The 25,330-nt window shown below is 37.4% G+C and overlaps 1 protein-coding gene across 1 annotated transcript in view; it reads right to left on the reverse strand.

The window, feature by feature from the left end:
• Positions 1-24,766, reverse strand: part of MYO16 (myosin XVI) — a 104,978-nt gene extending 80,212 nt beyond the window's left edge. Inside the window, exons 1-5 of the mRNA XM_053455266.1 lie at positions 24,319-24,766; positions 11,658-11,921; positions 9,000-9,070; positions 8,175-8,318; positions 136-244 (exon numbers count right to left, since the gene is read on the reverse strand). Of these exons, the coding sequence (XP_053311241.1) occupies positions 136-244; positions 8,175-8,318; positions 9,000-9,070; positions 11,658-11,921; positions 24,319-24,346 (616 nt within the window). The 5' untranslated portion in view covers positions 24,347-24,766. The remainder of the gene's footprint in view (positions 1-135; positions 245-8,174; positions 8,319-8,999; positions 9,071-11,657; positions 11,922-24,318) is intronic.
• Between the last annotated feature and the right edge of the window lie 564 nt (positions 24,767-25,330).

Raw genomic sequence — 25,330 nt, forward strand, 5'->3', positions numbered from 1 at the left:
GCAAACATAATTTATAACAAGCCATTAATGAGGACATGTGCACTGGAGATTCTTGGATATGTTATGCTAACAAATCCTTGTTTATGTCAAGTTAACCAATGCAAAAAGGTAAAACTATACATTGTCGTTACATACCATTTTCTTCTAGATAGGTTAAAAGTATACAGCTGGATTCTGTTCCTTCTGTGGCATAGTCAAGGGCTATGTTTCCATTCACATCTTGCAGCAGAACATTGGCCCCTGACTAAAAGCAAAAAAAAAAAAAAAAAAATATTGTATAGAAAGTATTTTAATAGTTATTTTAAATTTTACTTTAAAATCTGTTCTGATGTCATACCCATTTCTTATAGCAGAAGGTGACACAAGGGCACTGCCACCTGGTGGCTGAAGCATGCCCCTCGTCGTGCAGCTCCTGGGGCAACTGGCCTTCTCAGCTTGTAGGTAACCCACAATGTAAAGGCAGGGGGATGAAGACATTGCATCACCTTAAGTAAATTTATGGTTCCCGGGAGATTACTTTCCTTTCACTTAAATATTCTTCAAAGTTTCCCAAATCTTTTTTTTGTTCTCCCCGTGATTGGTACATAAATCATTTCTGTGATATTAGTTTGGGATGGACAATGTGATCTTATTAATAGCTAATTTTAAAAACACACATCAAAAGGATAGTCAAATTATTTCTATTTCCACCTGCCTTACATCTGATGAAAAGGAACTAGCAAGTGCCACAGCACAAAAAAGCTCCCCAGAAAGAACACCTGTATTCTTTAAACAATATCTCCATTTTATAGCAAACCATCTGTCCTGTATGAAAAATGAACATATAGTAACCATAATGCCCATAATTATCAAATAAGATATTTTAAAAATCGTCAGAACTATTTTATTTGCCATCATGTAGATTGGTTGGGCTATGTAACGTAATGCAGCTATACTGATCCATTCCCTGAAGACTACACTGCTCTTTATTCAGACTTGCTAATCGACCTTGAACTTCAGCTGAGCAAGCTATGATTCGGGGACTCATAATACATAGTGACATAGATGCAAGTCCATTAAGTTCAACCTTGCTGCTGATCTAGAGGAAGGCAATAACAGTACATTGAAACAATGTGTAATTGTGCCTCTTACTGTACAGAACCCTTTTCACTACTTTGGGTGAAAATATCATTTCTAAAGTCTTAATGGATTAGGGCCGCCATTAGGGGTGCGCCTTCAAGAGGCCAGGCCCCCTTGTTTGGCCGCAGGGCGTAAAGGAGGCCTTCAGAGGCTCCACCAACACTCCCCTCCAGACATACCGATAGGCTGGTGCTGCAGGCCTATGTAAGTATACGTGTGAAGTACAGTAGTGTGTGTAAATTTGTTACTGCCGGTGTAGGTATGTTATTGTGTGTATGTTAGTATGTCTGTGTGTAAGTATGTGTTAGAGTCAGTATGTATATTAAGTGTATATTTTAAATATAATATACACACTGACTCTAACACTATATATACACACACACATAACACAATATATATATATTTATATATAATTATATATATGTTAAGAATCAGTTTGTGTGTGTTACTGTATGGCATTAGCATGAGTGTATATATCCACATGTAGTGTTAGAGTGTGTGTATTGGTGTATGAGTTAGCATACGTGTGCATGAGTGTATGGTGTTAGCAAGTGTTGCTCCACAGTGCTAATGTTTGTGAACATGTGTGTGTCTGCTATGGTATGGTGTTAGATTGTGTAAATGAATAGAGTTAGCAGTGTTAGAGAGTGTGTTATTATTTGATGTAAGCATGTGTGTCAGGGTGTCATTGTTATTGTGAGTTTGTGTGTCAGTGTATGGTGTTGGAGTTTCAGGAATGAGCATAGGGTTAGTGGAGCCTGCGAGAGGGAGAGGAGGAGCAGGAGAATGAATGTATGAGTATGGTGGTAGAGGGAGTAGGTGTTTAAAGGGAGTTTGCTTGTATTGTACCATGCTTGTTTGCTTGTATGCTATAATGTTATCGCTATGACCCCTTTTTTCTACTGTAAATAAAATGCACCTTCTATAGCCTTTCTTATATTCTCTTTATTACTTGTACAACCTGCCTCTGCCCTTTCTAGTGTATTTTTTTTTTTTTTTTTTTTTAAAAAGGTGCCCAGACCTGCACTGCATAATGTACAAACTGGTAAGCAGCAAGCTTGCATTCACAGATTAAGACTTCACACTAGCACAAGCAAAAACATCACTTCACTGTGGGCAAACTGGGCAGATGCAAATAGAAAAAAGCAAGCAGCTTGGGGATTCATTACCCTGCATGTGTGATTGCGTGTGAGGACACCAGCATTCAGATAGCATAAATGTGCATACAAATGAAATGCAGTGGACTTGAACATGGAAGTAGAACTGGGGTGCTGTCTTATATGCTTTGCTGAATTTAAGACTTTAATCAAGTAAAACCTACCGAGGTTTATTTGATTAACATGCTAAAATATTTTTAGAGGACCAACAGCTTTTAAAATGGCTTTTAGCATCAGAGTGCTTTCTATGGACAAAAGTGGCTGCGATCCTGATTATAATTCTTTCTGCGCAGAAAATATATTCTTTGAGTGGCTTAACTACACTGAAATCATGCAAATTTCTATATTTTCTGATTTGTGAGCACAATGCATTGTTTAACAAAAGAGGCCAAATCAAACTTGTTATAAAATGTGGCATGTTATGAAAATGTATGATGATGGACTGTATAGCTTCTGTATTTTATGTCTACAGAATATGCACTTTAGATGCATTTTTTTTAAGTAATGTGAATTAAATGACATACAATCTTGGTTATCCAAAGATATATTTACAATGGATTAAAAAGTAATTTGCTGCCGATGGCAAAGCATTATTAAGAATGATTGGTCTTTTACGTACTTGCAATAATGCTAGATGTACCGCGTATGCTGTTTCGGATCAAAATGGTTATTTCTCAATAAATGTCTCAATCCATGGTTACCAAACTTAATTTGCACTACCAATTCGTTAGTTTACTAAAGATTTTAGTTTGATAGAAGTTTAGAACAACCATGTGATAGTATGTAACAATGTCCTCCTGAAAGATGATTTGGTTCCTATTTGGTTTAATTAGACTATTTATATAAGGAGATTTTTATACAATTACAAATACAGTTACATTACAATGTTCGATTTCTGCATGCTGGAAACAATCAGACAATGGCTCTTGTTGGCTAACTAACTAACTAAAAACAAAAACTGTCTGCGCTTCTTACCCTAATAAAGTTGGCAACAAATATATAAACATAATATAAATGAGAGGTTTTGGTTATATGAATTGGCCAAAGCATAATTAAGCTCACCCGCCACGTCAAGGCACACTCTCAATAGGGCGAGAACCTACTCTCACCTCCTACATAGTGGGCACACAAAGCAGTTTATACTGCTACCAAAACCTTATTAATGTGTTGGGGGAGGTGCAATTAAACCTCCTCCCTATTAACCCCTGGACAGCAAGCTGCAACCAGACTGATGAGGAGCCAACAACCTCTGTTTCTTGCAGCATGCTTACACCTGTTTGGTAGGCCTCGTATTACACATTTGTATTATTTGAGCCTGTGACTAGCTTAGCGCACCGACATTTTTTCTTTAACTAACTAACTAAACTAGCAGCTGATCTCATGGTTCCAGTGATCAATGCCTGTAATATAGGCAGGGATCAGATCTGCTGAAGTGCCAATGTTAATTTTGTATAAAAAGGTTCAATTTCCCACCTTGAATGTTGAAGTAAATAATAATAAAACCGAAAAGCATATAAATTCTGTATTGAAGGGCCCTGTAACAATGTTCTTATCAACGTCTTAATACGTCATTGATTTTTTTTCCGTTTCTACTAATTTGAATAAATTACAAATTGCATTAAAATATACAAAGAGAGAGAAATATTAATTGTTACTTTACAGGTTAGATTGCACATTCTTGACCTTACAAATGAACAGATCAGATTGCCATTACATTACTGTTTATTTTAAATTCTGTAAATTATGCCCATGAAAGAGTGGCAGCTTTTATTATATAATTTTATACAATTTAGAGCTGGTAATAACTTCACAAGTCAATGACTTTCAGGATGACTTGCCTTTTGTTTCTATTTCAACTTTTACAAAAGTTTACAGCAAACATTGCCAGCAGCCCACATTAACATTCGGCATCCAATGCTACCCATTAGCTACACTGTATGAAGAAGCGTGGCCTTGGGGCTATGCAATTACTGATATCAGATGTGCACTCACTGGGAAAAATGCTTTGGGTTAAGAGAGGAGAGAACCAATTCCAAACACATAAACACATTCCACAGAGGCTTGACAATGATAAAGATATCTCTCAAGTCATGTCGCAGTCTGGTACGCCGCTACTGCAGAATTAAATAATCACTTCATGTTTTAATCCTTTCATCCTAAATAAGTAATACATAGACCATTTTCCTAAAAAAATGCAACTTGACATCTACAGTGTGTTGTTTTATAGCCAATATTTGAAAGTATTTGAAATGCATTTGGGGGCAGGGGAGGGCTGACACCTTCTGGCCCGGAGTAAGTAAAGCCAAGTGGCCCCATCAGCCTCTTGCCCCCCCCAACATACACATTGGCACATATATGTACAGACTGGGGCTAACACATACACATGCTTACACATACTTGTACGAATTTACTAACACACACGTCATCTCATACCACTTACACATACACATTCGTACTCACACACGTTTGCTAGCACACAAACTCAAAGACATCCGTTAAACAAACTCCACACCAGAATCCAATTTTGATTCAATATTTGTTTTCAAATACATTTTAATTGTGCCACAATTCTTCAGGATTTGTATTTTTCTATCCTGCGCCGATGTACAATATTGTTACTAACATTGTATGTCAAACAAGAAGCTTGCAGACCTCTAGCAATTTAGTCTGTGAATCAGTCGGCAAACAAATTATAATTGGGAAATTGATTAACATAATTAAACGTAGGAACAATAGGAAGAAAGAACAACCATGCGGGAAAAGGAGCAATTTTCTAAACAGAAAGATTTATTGGTACAAGAAAGGTTTTTGTGTTTGCTTTCTTAAAAAATATTCATCCTATTTTCTCTGCTACCTGAACTGCTACCTGAACTTCATAATGAATAAATCCCAAACTGACCTGCCCCACAAGCAAATCAAATGTAAGACCAAAAAAAACAACTTTGATGATATTGTGTACCTGAAAAAACCCTCACTTCTACTATTTTTGGAATTTATTTCCTGCATTTTAATGTACTAATTACTAAAATATTACATATTTCAGGAATCACAGCTTTTATGCATTTTAAATAGACTCACTTGTTGTACAAAGCACACAGAACCAATTGATGACAGATGATATTAACAAGACAACAGAATTTGGCTACTGTGGATTCTAGGTTCTTGGAAAGATAGAGGAGAAAGTTAACCATACTAACCATGCGTGCTTTTTCATTTTAACAATATCAGTTAGGGTACTTTTACTACATGGCAGGGGGAGCCTTGAGTTGGTGGCACATAGGTGCAGTATTTCTTCTCCACCCCCTGTAATGCACACTGCACGTCTGCTCGTACACCCACGAGACAAACCAGGTGCATGCATATGACGTCATATGCTCTAGAATGACCCCTTAATTTCAGCCTTTATGGACTATATTAACCAAGGACCTGCGTTTGTACGTCACCCTTGGTTGGTGCAACATTGCTATAGCATCCCTGTGTTATTTTGGTAATTTTAATTACCGTATTTGCTCGATTATAAGACGACCCCGATTATAAGACGACCCCCCAAAATCAAAATATTAATTTAGGAAAAAAACAAAAAGCCTGAATATAAGACGACCCTATAGGAAAAAAAGTTTTACCAGTAAATATTAATTCATGTAAATATATTTTTTAAATTTCCTTTTATTTGCCAACCTGCCCCCCCCAGTTATGCCACTCTGCCCCCAGAAATGCTTTATACCCCCCCTATTTGCCACTCTGCCCCATGATATGCCTTATACCCCTATATGCCACTCTGGCATATAGGGGGTTAAAAGGCATATCATGGGGCTGAGTGGCATATAGGGGGTTAAAATGCATTTCTGGAGGTATATATGCATATCATGGGGCTGAGTGGCATATAGGGGGTTAAAATGCATTTCTGGAGGTCCAGAAATGCATTTTAACCCCCTATATGCCACTCAGCCCCATGATATGCCTTTTAACCCAGCATGTACTGGCTGCCTTGGCTTGATAGGAGTTTGATTGCTGCTAACAGCAATCACACTCCTATCAAGCCAAGGCAGCCAGTACATGCTGGAACCTGGGGATGATAGTAGTGGGATTACAGCCTCCCTATGCCATGCTACAACCCCCACCCCCCTTACACATCCATGCTATCACACACAAACACACATTCACAAACATTTAAATACTCATTCATTCCATTAATCACACATACTTCACACATTAATCACACATACTTACCCAAAAACCCTCCCCCACCCCCTTACCTGAACTGCAGATCTCTCACTCGAAGACTTCTGCAGGGGACCGGCTGTACCAGCAACTTCTCTGGCCCCGCCCCCAGAGGAGGGAGGGGGAGATAGAGTTCTGTGAGGAAGCTACAAGCTTCCTGTCCTCCTGCTTCTAACGGAAGAGACGCTGCTCGCGACCGGTAAGCAGCATGGCCCCAGCCATTTTTTTGGGGTCTGATTAGAAGACGACCCCGATTATAAGACGAGGGGTATTTTTCAGAGCATTTGCTCTGGAAAAAACCTCGTCTTATAATCGAGCAAATACGGTACAGTTTTGACCTCGCTTGCCTTGATCCCATCTCCTGTCTGCTGATTTGCCTTGGTCATGTACTACTGGTTCTGACCTGGCTATGTTTGACTATGCTCTCTATCTCCAGCATTTTGGCTTTGACAGCTACTTGCAGCCATCATCCTATTCTGCCCCAAGGGGTCCTCATCTATCTATTCTTTACAATGCACACATACACCTGCTAACACCATGTACTCTTTCATATACACCATACACTAACACATGCACACCCTGATATCTTACAGTGACATACTCTGTCTAATAAGAGCACCTTTGATACATGGGCAATATTTGAATACTTTTACTCTTATTGGATCATTTGTTTAACATAGTAGCATTCCAGAAACACCATCTAAGAGTTCGGTCTCATAGTTAGAAACATATGTTCCTGGCACAAGAAACAAAAACTTTCTGCGCTTCTTACCCTAATAAAGTTGGCAACAAATATATAAACATAATATAAATGAGAGGTTTTGGTTATATGAATTGGCCAAAGCATAATTAAGCTCACCCGCCACGTCAAGGCACACTCTCAATAGGGTGAGAACCTACTCTCACCTCCTACATAGTGGGCACACAAAGCAGTTTATACTGCTACCAAAACCTTATTAATGTGTTGGGGGAGGTGCAATTAAACCTCCTCCCTATTAACCCCTGGACAGCAAGCTGCAACCAGACTGATGAGGAGCCAACAACCTCAAATATGTGCAAACAGGGAAAAGAAAAAGTGTCGGTGCGCTAAGCTAGTCTCAGGCTTGCTGTCCAGGGGTTAATGGGGGTTAATGGGGAGGAGGTTTAATTGCACCTCCCCAACACATTAATAAGGTTTTGGTAGCAGTATAAACTGCTTTGTGTGCCCACTATGTAGGAGGTGAGAGTAGGATCTCACCCTATTGAGAGTGTGCCTTGACGTGGCGGGTGAGCTTAATTATGCTTTGGCCAATTCATATAACCAAAACCTCTCATTTATATTGTTTATATATTTGTTGCCAACTTTATTAGGGTGAGAAGCGCAGACAGTTTTTGTTTCTTGTATACATTGTACAGCCAATACACTGTTTCTTGCAGCATGCTTACACCTGTTTGGTAGGCCTCTTATTACACATTTGTATTATTTGAGCCTGAGACTAGCTTAGCGCACCAACACTTTTTCTTTTCCCTATATGTTCCTGGCACCTCTTACACATCAAAATACTGTATATGTATCTACTTCATGTATCTGCATCTCTCAGCCATAGTCTATTTCTGAAAACAGATGTATCCATGTCTTCATTATAACATTGAGAAATATTTTCAATTTGATTTTGTAACAAATAATTTGATACTTACGAGAAGAAGGAGAAGGACAATATCTGGATTGTCACAAGCACAAGCTACATGCATTGGTGTCCAATGTTCTTCATCTTGGTGGTTTACATTTACTCCTCTGTCAATTAATATTTCCGCAGCAAAAACATTGTCGTATCGTGCACACTGAAAAAGATGCAGGGAATGGTCAAGGATAAAGAATATCTGTGTAACTGATTTAAAAGTTATTTTCTCACTGCAGTCCACTAAACTAACATAGATTGGTCTAGGGCTGATCCTTGGTTAGATGATCCTCAAGGCAAGAAGACTTTGGCTTTACCTATCTGCATTATCTAAATAGTGACTTTTAGAGCTGTGTACATTCACTCTTAGAGTGGCTGAATAGAGTGATCTGCCCCAAGGTCTTTTATGAGCAACCATCACTCCTGCATTTCAATGGCACATTGTATTCGATAATAAAACTTTGAGTTTAAAAGACTAATTGATCATTAGAAAACACTTTTGTAATTAAGTCTGCTAAATCAAATATTAATCTCTATTTCCTGAACAACATTTTGGATCAGGCAATGTCTGCTCAGCTAAAAACAAAATCCAAACCATTTTGTCATTCTGTTCAAATCAGTATTATGATGTTATCTTAAGCGTGAGATACCGTTCTAAAAAATGACAGTCCAAACTCCTATATAACTCTCTATATCCCTTATGACGGTATTTAGATCAGGCAGCTTTAAGGCCATTTCTTTAAGACAATGACCAGGAAAGTATAACACTAGTTCATTGTTTAAAGAAAAGGGCACAAATTCATTCAATTGCATTAAAGCAGTATTTGCTCTGGAGAGTACCTACCAGATGTAGCAGGCAGCCCCCAGAATTCACAAGTGTATGAGGATCAACTCCATCTTTAAGTAACTGTAATACTACAAATCAACAAAAACAAGGGTTACTTCGTTGGTGTGTATTATTATGATACACTCTGCACTTTAAACTTCATGCTTCACATAACAAAGTCAAAATACGTACAATCAAGACCTGTGCTTTGTACCATTAAGTGATCATATCAATAATCGACAACTAATAATATTTTTATTTCCAAAAAGTATCAAAAATTTTAGGTTTTGGCATACACAGTTCCTATATGGAGACATATAATGTTTAGTACCAGTTTTTTTATTTTTATTTTGTGCACAATAATTGAAACAACTGGCAAAGCCCTATCAGTAACCCCAAGCAAATCACAAGCTACTCACCCTGGTTACCTGCTCATTATAAATTATCCTCCACTGAACAATTAACAAAGATTCTAACCTTGCATGGCTATGTTTAACCTTGATATGTATGTAACATTTCAAAAAAATGTTTCACAATAGATGCTGAACATGCTATAATTCCTAATGCTTTTGCGTTGTTATAATTTAGCTAGATCAGCTCTGACTAAACCCCCACCCCATGAAGAAAATTGGCATTAACAAATTCAGTCACTAAATAATAGTTTATTTGAAGCATCCTGGCCAAATATTCTAAACATTTGCCACATCTATGCCAACGCTGTGTTTTCTTCTGCAAGAACACAACTTAGATCTTCTTGGTTGTTTCCAGTTTATACTCTATGTTTCATCACATTTCATCTGTGCCACCTCTCCAAATGTCCTGGAAACAAATGTATGAACTATAAATCAAAAATATAGCTTCCAAGGGAAATTCAAGGCTACAATTGACAAATATAATCTGCAATACAGTGTGTATATGATCACACTAAATAGCATCACCTGAATGATCATTCATAAGATTTACGCTGACAGGTAAGCAATAATCTTTCTCCACAAGTATAATGATCCACACAATTCTTCTCTCCAAATATACCTATATGCAGAATTACGGTACGCAGTATTTATAAGAATTGTAATCAGTTTATACATACGTCTTAGAAATTAATAAATCTGATTTTATTTTTTGTATCTGTTATGTGAAAACCAGGAGTAGACGAATTTTATTACCATATAATGCTACTGGCTTCCCATCATACAGGCAGCACAGAGATGTACATCTACCCCTTCCAGCTATGATCGCTCTGCCAAGTCAGAATGTGCCACAAGGTATATACTGAAACCAAAGGGTATGGGGTCTCTTTCGACCACTACAGTATATTTTAAAAGCCCTAATGCCAACACATCTTAAAAGTGCCTTAAATGAATATCATCCCTGTTGTTTAATAACTTGTTAATATTATGACAATAACCTAACATTTGTTAATATACTGATAATTTATGCATGATATGATTTACTATGCTACTTCAATGTGGTGGATAATGCCTTCCTGCACCCTTCTCCCCAATCTTGGGATAGTCTATCCACCCCAAGCTAGTTCTTTGCTCTCTGACGATTTTAAGGATGGCAATGAAATGTATGCAAAGGAAAGAAATAAAGGCAAACATAAGGATTGGATGGGGGCCAAACAACATCTGTGAAATGTTATCAGACATCCTGCAGGCTACCCTAATTAATAATACATTCTAATACCAGGAAAATGCTTTCAAGTTATCTTTCCAACAAACACTAATTTTGCTTACCAGCAGCAGTGAGTCCAGGAGTTCCAACACGCTCTAATTTTACTCACCGACTCGGCACAGCCTCTATAGTTTAAATGTGCCAGATGGAGAGATCAGAGATCTCCTCTGAAAAAGGCCCATTGGGCAGCAATACACTGAGGAAATCTGCCCCCTGATTTTACAGCAGATAATTTACTCCCCTACTGGACATGCAGCCCAAGTTGGCCCAGGTCAGGATATATCACTGCTCTCCAGCACCTACTAATTAATAGGGGAGGACAGTTATTTATGCTCTTGAACGAGGCAGAAGAAATCACACAGGTCTGCTGCAGGCTGTCCGAGAGGACAAAGTTCAAAGGTGCAAGACCTAGTTCGGGGACCCCTTTGTCAGAAACATACAGGGAAGAGCTGTCAAAATTGTCTCTGTTCCGAGCTGTGCCTGAATACTTTGCCAATATCGACAGACAAGCCCTCCAACTACAGTAAGGATTAGGATTTCTCCATGGTTAGTGCTCAGAAGAGCAACAATTTTGTTTGGCTTTGGATTTTATTTTTTGATGTGCCTGTTTGGAAGAAATAATTAGATAAGCCTGGCTTTTGTCAATACTAACCTACTTTTTTCTATACCGTATTTAAGGCCCGGAGAAAAATATGAATGTTTCTATGGGACTTCCCCTTGGAAAGTAAACACGACATATTGCAATGTTATACAATATTATACATTCACCTGACAACGAAGCAAAAAAAGGGGCTTTGTTTTCTGTTTTCATTATAATTGCCAAAATGGTTTTCAATAAATATCAAAATTTCAAAAATAATTACGTCAGAAAATGTGTTTAGTAGGACAATAATCAATCTAAGTTAGCCAGCTTTCAGAGGTAATTAACTCAATTAATGTACATCCATCATTCACTCAGATTTACCTAGCTGCACCCTACATTCAGATAAAGAGTCTTACCTTCTTTGTCATCATGGTGGATGATTGCATCTTGTATCCTGTCGGAAAGCTGAAAATTGACTTTATGGTGTTTTCTTTGCCTGCTCCTTTTTTTGTATGCATCCTGCTTCTGCAAAGCTTTCTCGCGATCGTAGTATGCCTTGATCTGATCGCAGCGCATACGCTTCACCAGTCGCTGGCGTTGGCCCAAAGGAAGGGACTCCAGCAAACACTGGTCAATTTCCATGTCATGTGATCGAAAAACATTACAAAGCTGGAAACAGCCTTAAACGAGAGAGGGAGAAGAACAACAAAGTTTTTTATTTTTCATTTTTTAAATAAGTTTGAAAAATGTTGCTTCTGTATATTATTATTGTATCCGCCATGAAAAAGAAAATAATAGTGTTTTAGAATGAAATCCTTAACAAACAGGTGCCTTAAAACGTGAAAACCATTATTAAAGTGAGAACCTAGTTACAAGGTGTAAGTTTAAAACATAATATATCATTATAAGATAATACTTTCAGGATCACGTTCAAGGTGAATGCATTGAGATGGGTCATTCTGCTTTATACTGGGAATCAACCAGCATAAAACAGTTTGTAAATGCCTGATTCACAACCGAAACTTTTTAATTGCTGGCTATGTACCTTTTAAAAGAGAATTTATCGGTGTAAAATTATGATGCTTAAACAATATATAAAAGACACAGTCGTGCCCTATGTGAGAAGATAAAAGCAGCAAGTTGTATTTATGATATAGAGGACTTGCTACTGCAAATAACATGTACTTTCAATAAATTAACATTGCATGAACAAAATCTACTATCCAATCACCATATAATTTACCTCCAAATGTGCAGATTCCCTCTGCTGTAATAAAAGCATTCTGTCGCAATGCCAACATTACAGTCCTACAGCTTCATAGAAGGATCTGTTATTATATTGTGATATATGTACGTGATTACATGCATGCTATTTTATTATGCTTATTTACCTTTTATTGCTGTAATGAAATTTGTATAAGTAGGGACATCTGAGCTTTTAAGAAATAACACAGAAAAGCAGATAAAGAAAAATGCCCCTGCTGGGGGAGAGATTTAATGTAGATAACAATTTGCCAACTACTGTTTATCAGTGATGGATTTGCTCCGTGTCAGGATTATACAGTATTTAGAAATAAAGTATTCTGAGGACTACAAAATGACATAAATACGTCAAAGATTTGTCACCAAATTAGAATTTATTAGTGTCACTGTTGGGTATAAATGCTATCATTTGATTTATTTGCAAATTCACATCCACATATCTCAAAAAAATGGTCCTTGCCCTTGATAGAAACATTAGGAACTTGCTTATGGTCCAAGCAATAAATTAAACCACAAATCTAGAAAACACAAAGTCTATTAAATCTATTAGAATATTTCTTTGCTTAACCGATTCACAGTCCTGCATATACGGAATATAATTAATTATCCTAAATTATTCATAGTGTAAGTTGCATTGTAGTAATAATTATAATAAAGACAATTAAATGTTTTAGTGTACATCACTCTGTGTTTTCACACCTCGACCAGTTACTTTGCTATGACACAATTTCTTATATATGTAACAGTATGACTCTCTAGTAATCTCTAAGAGGTAAAATCTCACAGTTTGTGTATTTGAAATAAATATAAACTTGTGAATGTCCTATAAGTTAGATCAGGAACAAAGTAACTACTGGGCCACACCAAAGGTGGAACTGCACTGGAACCTTTGTTGTCATCCGCTATGCCCTTCTGGATCTTTCACATGTACCTGTATGTGTATATATTTTGAATATATGTATATATATATATATATATATATATATATATATATATACTGTATCTTCTCTAGCCTCTTTTCTGCCTCTCTTCCATCTCTTCTCTTATCTCCTCTTCTCTTTTTCACTCCTTTTCTTTCTCTCTTCTCGTCTTTCTCTTTCATCTTCTTTCACTTTTTATCTCTTATTTTATATTGTTTCATCTCTCCTTTCACTTGTCTTTCATGTCTTTTTTCTGTCTCCTTCCTCTCTTAAGAACAAAATAGGAAACATTTTTGCTGAAAATTTTAAAGCCAACATAGGGCTCTGGCCTTCACCTTGGCATTGCCTATGATGTCAATTCCCCAAAGTGTGTGTGAAAGAAACAATATTCCTGCCCCACGGGACAAGTCATTAGCTTTAAAATAGTACGTAAAGTAATGATGTAGGAAGTATAGTAGTGTGGCACTAAAAGTGGTGTGGCCCCAGTATCCTTCATTAAATTCCAGCTGTGTCTCAGCAGTACTGGTTTTAGCCCTCCTCATATTATTTTAATACACATGGCTCGCAGCGGGCCCAAGTCACATATGTTATAGAATTTTAATAGTGGTAGAGGAAATGTATTAAAGATACTGTACATAGAACAAAAACTTTTTGAATAGGACAGATAGATATTATATGAAATGGTTCCCTAAATTCTAATGCCCATGGAAGCTACAAGACATTAACCAGTTCTCTATCTAGGTCATAAGTCACTGCATTTATTACTGATTCATTTTAGGAACAAAATAAATATTTTATTGGAGGCCACACATTTGTATAGTATAAAATTTAAGATTGGTATAGGTATTTATCAAAGTTTCATTAACTATAACATATCTCATCTTCCCAGCCAACAAAACATTCAGGAAACCAATTTTGCTTGAGTACATAAAATTGCCGGTTGAAGCTTTGGAACACATTAATCAAACTACAAATGTAGAACTTCTTCTTAGGGATTCATGACAGTCATAGGAATACAATTATTTTAAAATACTGCCATACCCCGATGTTTTAACTTAAGCCTTGTGCGGCCGCACACCCCTAAGGCTGGCCCTGGTGAGGGCTGCCCGGCCCCCTAGAGTGGTGGACCCGGTCGCAGTTGCTGCGGGCTTAAGGGGCAGGTGCCCCTTATGCCCTGCGTTAATGCGGCCGCATAGGCCCAGTCAGTCCGGTCCTGACTGAGCCTATTTTAAGGTAAAGGCCTGGAGCTGCACCTCCATCAGCCCCTACGTCAATCCAGCCCTGGGCCGCCCGATGGCCAGTCCGGGCCTGGACAGGTGTGTGTAAGGGAAGTGTATGTGTATATGTGTATTTGTAAGCTGGTGTGTACGTGTATATGTGTGTAAAGGAAAGGGTGTGTGAGGGCAGTGTATGTCTATACATGTGTGTGTGGACAGGCATATGTTAGGGAGAGCTGACCCACCCAATCCAAACAGGCTTTGTATACAACAACCAGCCAATGACCGGTAAGGTACATTGCTTGCCGTGATTGGCTGGTTGTTGTATACTGGGTAGAGGGGTATACGGTGAGTACAGCCCAAACTCTATATTTTAACTGGGAAAGTTGGGGGTTGTCTTATACGCCCAGTCGTATTATACGCCGGAAAATACGGTATTAAAATATACTGTATAATCATAGGTTCAGAGTAAGAATGTTTGGACTCTAGGGTTTTAGTAGCAACCTATGATTCAGCATTACTGAAAAGGGCTGCTTGACCGAGTATGGAATATCATTAGTATGTGTCAGTAACATCCGGTGGTCAGACTTAAAAGAAGTCACAGACAGAGGGGCAAAGCCTTAGCTAGCTCCATTTGCAAGAACAAAAATTGTGACCCCCAGTATATTTTTACAGGATTTTGAAGAAAATAGATAAATAACAAGGGAGTTCATGATGATAGAAATGCAGAGAGTTACAAAAATAATAATAAAACACATTTCCCTAAACCCAGTGACTTATTCACATTTTGACACTGAGGGTGGTACAGAATAACTCCCATCAATATATACTGAGCCAGATATTGACAGTGGTACAATGTAACTCCCAATATCTCATCATTATATTAATATCACTTTTTAATTATATGAGCTGGGGCATTGTACAAGCTTCCCTAATTTTTACACCAAGTAGTTGTAGGTTCCATAATTATACATTATGAAAGTCCAATTTAAATATATGAAAGAACCAACTACACCTTGAATGCAGAAGAAACTACAAAAGGATGGCCTATCACAATGCATAATTAAGAAAATGAACACTGATTCATCACAGATCAATAAATTAAATTGTTGTGGTATAAACAAAGTGTGATCAAGTGCAAAATGCACAGTATTAACTGACCCACATAACAGGCATAGATCTCATAGATTCACACCCCAGGCATCCAGATTGCATCCGAAGGACTCTCTCCTTTCTCACTATCTACCTCCCCATTTCTTAATCTCAAAGTCCTGTGTTGGGAATGTGAAGCCTCTGTCTCACGGCTAGGATATGATGTCATATTTTGTCACTCAGCATCATCGGCATTACAGCAACACCGCTTTTTAAGCTTGTTTAATGCCATTGGTCGTTAAGTGACGGTTCTTCTGTGATGTGCCTGGCACGTCATTGGTCCTTAAGGGGTTAAATGTTAGCATAATGTTGCATAAAACAGGCCATGACCACAACAAGGTGCTACTCCTACTGGTACTCTCAGGCACTCCATCCAGTCATCAAGATCTCAGAAGAAGACAAGTTTAAGCTAACAATTTCGGTAAGCTGTTTCATTTTTTTTTGCAGTTGGTTTCCCTTAAAATACATTGGCATTGTGTTCAATCAACTCTGCGGCCTTTTATCGCCTGCTTTGTCTTTGTTTTCTCAGATTCTGAGCCAAATGATGAAACTTAATTACTTGTGATAGATTTATCCCCAACACTGAATCCAACCTATTCTTTATTATATTTAACAGTATCTAATCTGTCAACTGACCAGTACAAATAAAGCGCTTGATTCAATGACATGTCTAAAATACATACTTTTGCTAAAAAAATTCTTAAAAATTACCAATTCAACATCCAGGGCACAAATTCAAAAATATTGCTAACTGCTAAAATGGAGAGACAATCAGCTAATATAAAATCTAGACTACTGTGTGTCTAATAAGATCAAATAATAATCAACAACAGAGTAGGTTGTTACCACAAGGAAAAAAAACTATTGGGTGAGCTGCCCCATCACTTTGGCACTGCTCAATGAGTTGATTACAAAGGAGATCTCTGATCTTCCCACTTGGTCCAGCATCCATAGGACGCAGCACAAGGTACTGCAAGATTTAACAGATGGAGTGCCAAGGTAAGACCTCATAGGCATAAAGCTAAGATAAGATCAAGGACTGATTAAGACATAAGTCTTGCATCAGAAAAAAGTGTGTGGCTGGTTGTGTTTCCTTGGTTCAGGTCTAGGGCAGCACCCAAGGTAAATACGTTGCTGCAGACAGTGGCCCATAGTATGCTAACTCTCAGCATCAAAGAAAATTTCTATTGAAACATTTCAGAAACGAAGCAGTTAACTGAATGTCAGATGAACTCTTTTTTTAACCATACCAGTCACACTTAAACTAAATCCTTTAGCTCCATTCACAACTCTCTAAATCACACTTTCTTTGCTGCTACCAAGAAAGATACCCCAGTGATCAGGAATGGCACAGATCTTCCCAAAGGGCATTACATTTTTTTTTTTGAATCACCCATCACACCAGGAAGGGAATGAAATAAGGCTTAGGGTAATTTTACACATTTTAACCCCCCCCCGTCTCAGGGACCCCTGTTCTTTTATTTATTTGTTTGTTAATTATTTATAGCTAGAGGGTTAATGTTTCTACTAAATTTTGCTCCGGTGGAGGGCACGTGAGCTTTAATTCAACTACAAGGCCTTGCATAAAATTAAATATACCGTATGTTCCTGGGATACTGTGGTTTTCCTTCTCTATGAATGGTATTTCAGCTTTATGCAATATGTTAAATTTCTTTAGATGTGTCTTAAGTTTTTCATGGTCTAAAATTTACATGGGAAAATGTGCAAAATGTGCACAGGTTAGATAAGCATCCCATCTAAACGCTTAGAAGAACCTGTTTTTATATTTGTATGTAGCTTGTATTGTGGTCAGTCTAAAATCCATGATCACTATTCGGGGTTTAGTAGAAGAGTTGAATTGTAAACCATGCATTTTACTGTACCATTAACATCAATTAAGGATTGGACGTGTCATTGAATTGAGGCCAAAGTGTCATGCTGACTATGGAAGCAGTAGAAGCCATACATCTTCTTCTAGACAGGCAAACATTAATTTCTAAGGCACATTTATTTAATATAATGGTCAACTAAATGCAACTAGCATTGAGTTGTAACTTCATTGAGTTTTTTTGGCAGATAGCATGAATAATGCCATGATCTGTGGCCTCTTTAAAAAGGAAAAAAATAGTTAACAGTATTAGAAGATGTCTTTGTGGTATATTACTGACAAACATTAAGTGCAGCCTTTTAGCTCAGAAACCAAAGGGCACTTGTCCTTTTTTTTTTTTTTTTTTACTGTACATATGCTTTTAAAGAGAGTAATTGCTTTTTAAATGTGGCAAAGTAATTATGCAAAATAGGGCTTTCAAGAAAAGTTGCCAATTATTTCAGCTCAGTAATGATGATTTTGTACCAGTATTACGTGTCAGTATACATTATTTTCTTATATATAATTTAATCTGAAAAGATTGCCAAAGTTATATAAACATACATATTATACGCTCGATTATAAATATATATATATATATATATATATATATTCATATTTGCGTTTATACAGTTCAATAAAAGAAAGTGTTAAGTTCTTAATTAACCCGTTGAGTCCCCTATACCTGTATATCCATAAAACTTGTGACAAGAAGCCCATTAGGAATGTACAGATTAGGAATCCCTCTGCTGCTATATCAGGCTGTTTATCGACATAAGGCCCTACTTATAATTTATAATAATGTATAATTTGTGCAGGTTCATCAAATATGGAAAAGGGGAACCATGGTTTAACCAACATATGGTGAAAATGACAAAATATGCTTTGGTCCCCCAGGTCTGAAGGAGTTAATAAAAAACTCCCACTAATTTGTTTTTGACACAATAAAATGTGTTTTCAAAAGCATATTTGTCTGTTTGGAAACTACCCTAGTTTGTGGATAATTTGTTTTTAAAGTAGACTTGTGGAAATGGACTAAAATGATTCAGATTAATTTTTCTTACGTTTTTGGTCTATTTATTTTTGGACAATCTAAGTTTCATTTTCTGCCCTTGTGGTTTGGATGCAATTCAGTGGGCTTTTTCCATTTGGAAACAAACTTTATTATCACTCATCCTCATTTACTGTCCCACACTCTCTCTCTCTCACGGTCTCCCAACCTTCTCCACCGACTGCTTCCGTGTCCCCATCTCCTTTTCTGAAGTTCTGCTTCTCTTCTTGCCTATTCTTGCTTTTCTGTCTTTCTTCTTCCACTTCTCCCTGGTATCAGCTCCGTTAACCAGGACTCCTGGAGCACTTCCAAAAGTGCGGAGCCTACATGCACACCCTCTCTCCCTCTTGGGGGAATAGTGGAGAGGCTGTTCTTATGGAGCAAAAAAGCAGCAAAATGCAAAATTCAGAGCACTGTGCTTTGTTTTTATTTGTTTCATTGGGATCCCTCCTTTTTTTCTGGACATTCATACATATTAATGAAGGCAAATGTCTTTAAAATTCGTACAAATCGGTATACAAAGACCTTTTAATGAGCCTCATACCAGTCATGTGTCTGTTCTAGCTGACCCCAGAAAAACCCACTGACTAATAATGTTATCTAAGAACATCCTCAGCATTGTCATGAACAGTCAGCTCAGTATGATCTTTTGGAGCAGTTACCCAAAAGATCACATGACTTGATACAATGGCAGCCTCCAGGTCTTTAGATAAAAGAGGTTTATTGGAAGGAAATGTATTCAATGTTTGCTAAACTATATTGCTATATATAATACTGTAATTCTAAAGAACACAAAAATGCTTCTGCATTTTGAGTTCACATTTTCATCTGATGATTTGACTTAACTGTGTGTTAATGTGTGAGAAAATAAAATTAGCCTTAAGGGTGAATTTTTCCACTTGTTTGCACCTATTTTGACACCTATAGATAATTCACTAACCAGTGGAATGTTCTCATTGAACCCTTTTCTCCCATTTGGCAGTCAGATCAAATAATTTAATAGGTAATCCATGTGTTTTGTTACTTTACAGATTACTTTACAGATTTTTCATGTGTATATAGAAGTCAAGGGACTGAAACACAACTTGACTGCAAGCTCTCAAAAATTCACATCAAATAACTTCTAATTGTGCCCCAAATAAGGGGAAACATAATTCTTGACTTCAAAAAAGCAGTCTGCTCACTGGATAAACAAGCTATAACTAATAACAGTCTTCTAACTAATTACCTATATCCTTGGATATACTGTGACAAACCCTGTAGTACAAGGGCCATACATGCCTCATTTAGGGGTTCTAAGCACAGTCCTCTAGGGCAATCAGAGTCGGGAACACCAGCTTGTAACAAAACAGCGCTTTATTTTTAATTGCTTATACCCCAAAACCCAAATCATAAAAAGAAAACTAGCTCCCAATTGGAGCCCTCTCTAACTGTACGATGCTGGCCCAGACTGACCAGCCTAATCACCCACTACCTCAACCTCCCAGCCAGACCCAACTACGCCAGGCTCTGGAAAACCTCCCCCAGACAGCACACACAGGTCCAGGCAGGTATTGCCTCACTTGGCTCAGGGATTGTCTTCTTCGGGGTCTCTCCTTGCCCTGGGAGCACAGGGGAACTTCCTCTTCCCCCAACAGTCTCTCTTGAGTATCAGGCACCAGGGGTTTTTAATCCCCAGCACCTGTGCCTGATGCTGGCCCCCATAGGAATCCCGGACCGGATCCTGCAGACTTCTAGCCTCCTGGAAAACCCGGCATGGAACTTCCACAGAATGGGGGAACGGAGCATTGGCCCACCCTGCTCTCTAATTGCTCCACCTCAGGGACCCATATTTACATTCTGGATAGCACCTGTACCCAAATGCCAAAATAAGCATCTCCCTGGGGTTTACACTGTCACAATACTTTTTGATAAAAATAAAAATGTCTGTGGGTAGTAAATTAGAAATTTGTATTGCTCTTACTGTAAAGAACCTCTTTCTCTACTTTTACAGTTAACCTTAACTTTATCAGTGGATAATGTAGAAGACTTGTTAACAGGGAACATTATTTTGAGGGGTTCTTGACATTTTCTAATGATATGACCATTCTTTCATGTTTATGATCTCTAGCTAGCAACTTTCAATTAGGAGTCTTGTCATTAAAAAAATGCATTATACTAATATAACACTTGTGTGTTTATAATTGCCATAATAGTCAAACACCAAATCGTCGGGGGAAAGTTAAATTAAATGTGCATTATATTTATCACTGGGGACAGAATATTCTATGTGTATTATGCTATACCCTAATCAAGAGGGATTTTGTTGCAATTTAAAAAATACCCAATCGGTTCTTGTTATGTAATAGTATCATAGCAATTCTGTTTTACATTTGTGAAATTATGTACATTTCGATAAAATAAAGTGCCATTTTTACCTGCTGATAACACCACTTTCTATCAAAATATAACTATGTAAATCATGCACGACAAGATTATTACAAGATTTGTCAACACTTGTAAATTAAAAAAAAATGACAGCACGATTCTAGCTCATGACAAGAGACAGATGTGTGATAAAACCAGTGCTCAGCACTTCTGTTCAGAAGTGTTTTGTCATGACTTGAATATAAATCATGAAATATAATTGCTCTCCTCTACAATAAAACATCACTCTTCAGATAACCCTGAAAAGTATTCTCAGGGGCTTTATTACCAAAAAAAAAATAGATTTTGCCAAATGCGTGCTCGAATCAACAAAATTCTAAATATATATTTTTTTTCTTAACACTTGATTGCATATTCAGAATGTCCTACAATAATGATGATTTACCAAATTTCAATGAATGCTCAGAAACATGCTTGATTGACGATGACTCATTCATGTATAATTCACTTTTTTGTCAATTCTGTCAAAAAGCCTTTTCAGTATTTTTGTCTTTGTTGAATATGAGTTAGTTGGGATAATAACGCATTGGGTAAAGCTCCACCAGAAAAGGTAATCTGTTATTCACTAAACCAGAACACAAGTTATTAGAAGTAAAGGAAGTGTATCTTCAAAGCAAAGTGTGACAAAACAATGCTTTCGAGGTCACAGCCCATTATTATTGTAACAAAATAGAAACTCTCTTTCTTCTGCACCAGTTGGGTCTTAATGTTATATTAAATATTGTCAGTTTTTATGTTATTGTTAATATTTACTCTTCACTTGTTGTAATAGTGCTACAGAATCTACTGGCATTCTTTAAATGTAATGTATGATTGGTGTGGCATATCTCCAAGCAGTGGTATAGTTATGTGAGGCGCTTCCCTAGGCCTCACCTAGGGAAGGGTCCAATCACCTACCTTAGACAAGACCTCCACTTGCGGAGTCTTCTGTACTGACTATACGATGTTCCACGCAGTAGAACACATAACACAGGGCAAGGAACACTACAGAGGTTGTGCCAGCTAAGCAAAGACTACCAATGTGTAAATGTGCCGGTCAGAAAGGAAACTTAAGACCTCAAAATTGGTCCACTGAGCAGTGGTGATCAGTAATTTGACACACTAGTAATCCTAGGCCAGAATGTTCTAGGGTGAAAGGATTTATTAAATACACTGATGCACAAAAGAAACAATGGTTTGGGGCTTTAACATACTGATGTATGAAAGCCCATAAGGACCCAGATGGATCAGACTTATATCCAAGGCACCTATAAATATAAACACTATAGGAAACTCCTTGTGGGTATATTTGAACACAAATATCACACAAATACTTTGTGGGCACATCTGAACACAAATACTACAGACAGCTCCTTGACAGCCTCACAGGGGTGGTGACATTTTTGATTTTATGTAGGTGAGATCAGAGTGGGACATCAATGGAGGCGCATCCAGTCTGCCATATCCACTTGTGCCCATAAGAAGTATTCTTATTATTCATGTGATTTCAACGTAAAGCAGGTGAGTGAGATGAAAGGTACATCAGTAAAATGCATCTCATGTCCAAATTTGGTTGGGTTCACTTGCAGAGACAGGAGAACAAGGGCTAATGGCACACAGTGTGCAAGCAACGACGATGATAGGCTCCAGAAAATGTAAGTGTGTGCATGTAATATAGTGCGTGTGTTTAGAGTGAGTATGTTTATTAGTAATGGGTGGGCCAGAGATGCCACTTAGCTTTGCTTGTCCCAGGACCAGAAGGCACACGCATAGTCAATGATTAGTAAATTCCTAAATGTTTTCTAAAAAATGATCTTGTATTACAGGTTGAAAAAAAGATTTTCAGCTAACAGTGATAAACATGATTTTTAATGAGCCTCATCTCTCTACTGGAAAAAAAACTCTCCAGGTAAGTTCAATAAAGGTAAGTTTTCATCATTGTAAGGGTTATACTAAATGGTTGATATATAAATAACGAATAAATACTCTTACACCATTTAGGCTAATTCTAAATACTTAATAGCATACTTTTTATTTGAGCTTGTGAAATGTAGCCAATATGCCATTCTCCAAATTACTTTTCTATAGAGTGCTAACTAGATGGCATTGTCTTTCAGTGGAAGTGGCTCAGATGAACTATTTTTTTTTAGAAAGCCCAAAACATAAATTGGAAAGATGTTCTCTGGTCGATAAAATGAGCAGCACAGACATGTTTGGTCCTTATCTGCTAATATTGTGTTTTTTCTATTTTCCGACTGCAAAAATATGAAATACAAAAAAAAAAAACGATCTATATAAAATAATGAAGCAGATTCACATAATCCCATTCTACACTAGCATAGCTCACAATATTTAACATTTAACCATATGTAATGACATGGTTTATTAGCAGATTCACAGTTCAGTAGTATAATTTAAGGAGAAATATGAGTCTTATTTTAACCCAGGATTAAAATGCATTTAAATTATGTAACTAAGCCTGAAAGACACTCAATAACATGAAAGCTGACATAATAATAGGATTATGGAAGAACTGTTTTAGCTGGAAGATCAATGAACTCTACCTATGGATCCCCAAAGCCACATAACACAAGTCTTGAATCATCAAGATGTATTTGCTATAAAAAAAATGTACGAATTGCAGTATGCAATAAATGACCTTGAAACCAAATATTCAAGACAAAAGAGACCACACATTATTCACAAATTTTCAATGGACACGAGCAATTAATTTTCATTAACTCTTATTCATTTTTCAATACACATGAATGATTTAGTGAAATGTGTATATATATATATATATATATATATATATATATATATATACATATATATATATATATACACACACACACATATATTTGGCATGCACTATAATTTTAAAATTCAGAACCGTACCCTGCAATCACATGGAAGATTAGTTTATTGAACAACAAGCCTGATTAAATAAATTCTGATTTATACGTGTGTCCTTATAGCCAGGCACGTTGTGCACGTTGCACAAGGCACGTTGTGTATGTTTCACTACATTCATTAGAACACACAGTATATGACATGTACCGTATGATGTTGCCAGTTGTATACTGCACAGACCATGTCAGCAATCATGCTGTGCCAGCCTCTTTAACACAGAACATCTATCCCCCCAAAAAACCCTTGAATAAAAAAAAACAGCACTAACAAATGTGGATTGGTACTTACAACATTTGATGAAATGATAGTGAGACATTCTTTAATCTGCTGCAATAGCCTTGGAACAGTTGTCTGCATTCTTTGCTGTTAGAACTCTTGTGTATAGATGTGCATTATTTAGCTCCTACAATCAGGTATCCAGTTCACCCCTGAATGCATTATTTATTGAAGCTTATATTCCAAGAAAGATACCAAACAGCTTTTCTATTCATTTTCACCTGCCTGCTGAAGTTACAGCTAGACCTCTGTGTGTCTTCAACCATAGCCGCTGCACGTGCTGGTGAAGCATATTTTATATGCAGAGCTTTTAATCCTACATCATTGTGGGTAGGAAAATTTAACTATAGCGTGCAGCCTGATTCATTCAGATCAGAGGTGTTTGGATGCTGCTGCTGTTGCTGGTGCTTCTGCAGCACTGCGGTTCTCACAGTCTTGCTTGTTAATAGCTTTCCAATGGTGCTCACAAGGCAGCAAAGTAAGATTGGTTGCTTGATTCTATGAAGTTGCAGATAAAAAGGGGTGTTACGTTTTACAAGTGATCGCTTCCCTCAACCAAATGTGTCTAGATTCCTAGCTGCGGTTATTAAGGATTATTTTAGGCACAACCAGTTGTTGTGTGACAATGGTATGCATATCAGCTGCTCGACAGACCATTTGTAAGTTCCAGATATTTGATGATTTAATGCTTCCAATTGGAATCTCCTGCAATATGTATTCCAAAGAGGATAGCAAAGAATGTGTCGTTACGTTTCAATACTTTTGTTAAATTTGTATGATACGTCCGATACTTAGGAAACATATTAAAACATTTAAATTTAAATAGAACATATTGTTTGAATATGTGAGTCTGAGGTAGGTCACTCATTCTCAGTACCAGGATATGTTGTCAATCGCTGAAAAGTTTCCCACATGGGAGCAAAGAAGAAGGATCTGCGCCTTGGAGTGACAGATCTTTGGCTTAAGGTACACACCAGGGACTGGGGGTTGCAGATTAACCAGTTTCTGTTACGGGTCAAAGCAT

Source organism: Spea bombifrons, chromosome 2 (genome assembly GCF_027358695.1).
Source record: "Spea bombifrons isolate aSpeBom1 chromosome 2, aSpeBom1.2.pri, whole genome shotgun sequence".
Classification (NCBI taxonomy): domain Eukaryota; kingdom Metazoa; phylum Chordata; class Amphibia; order Anura; family Pelobatidae; genus Spea; species Spea bombifrons.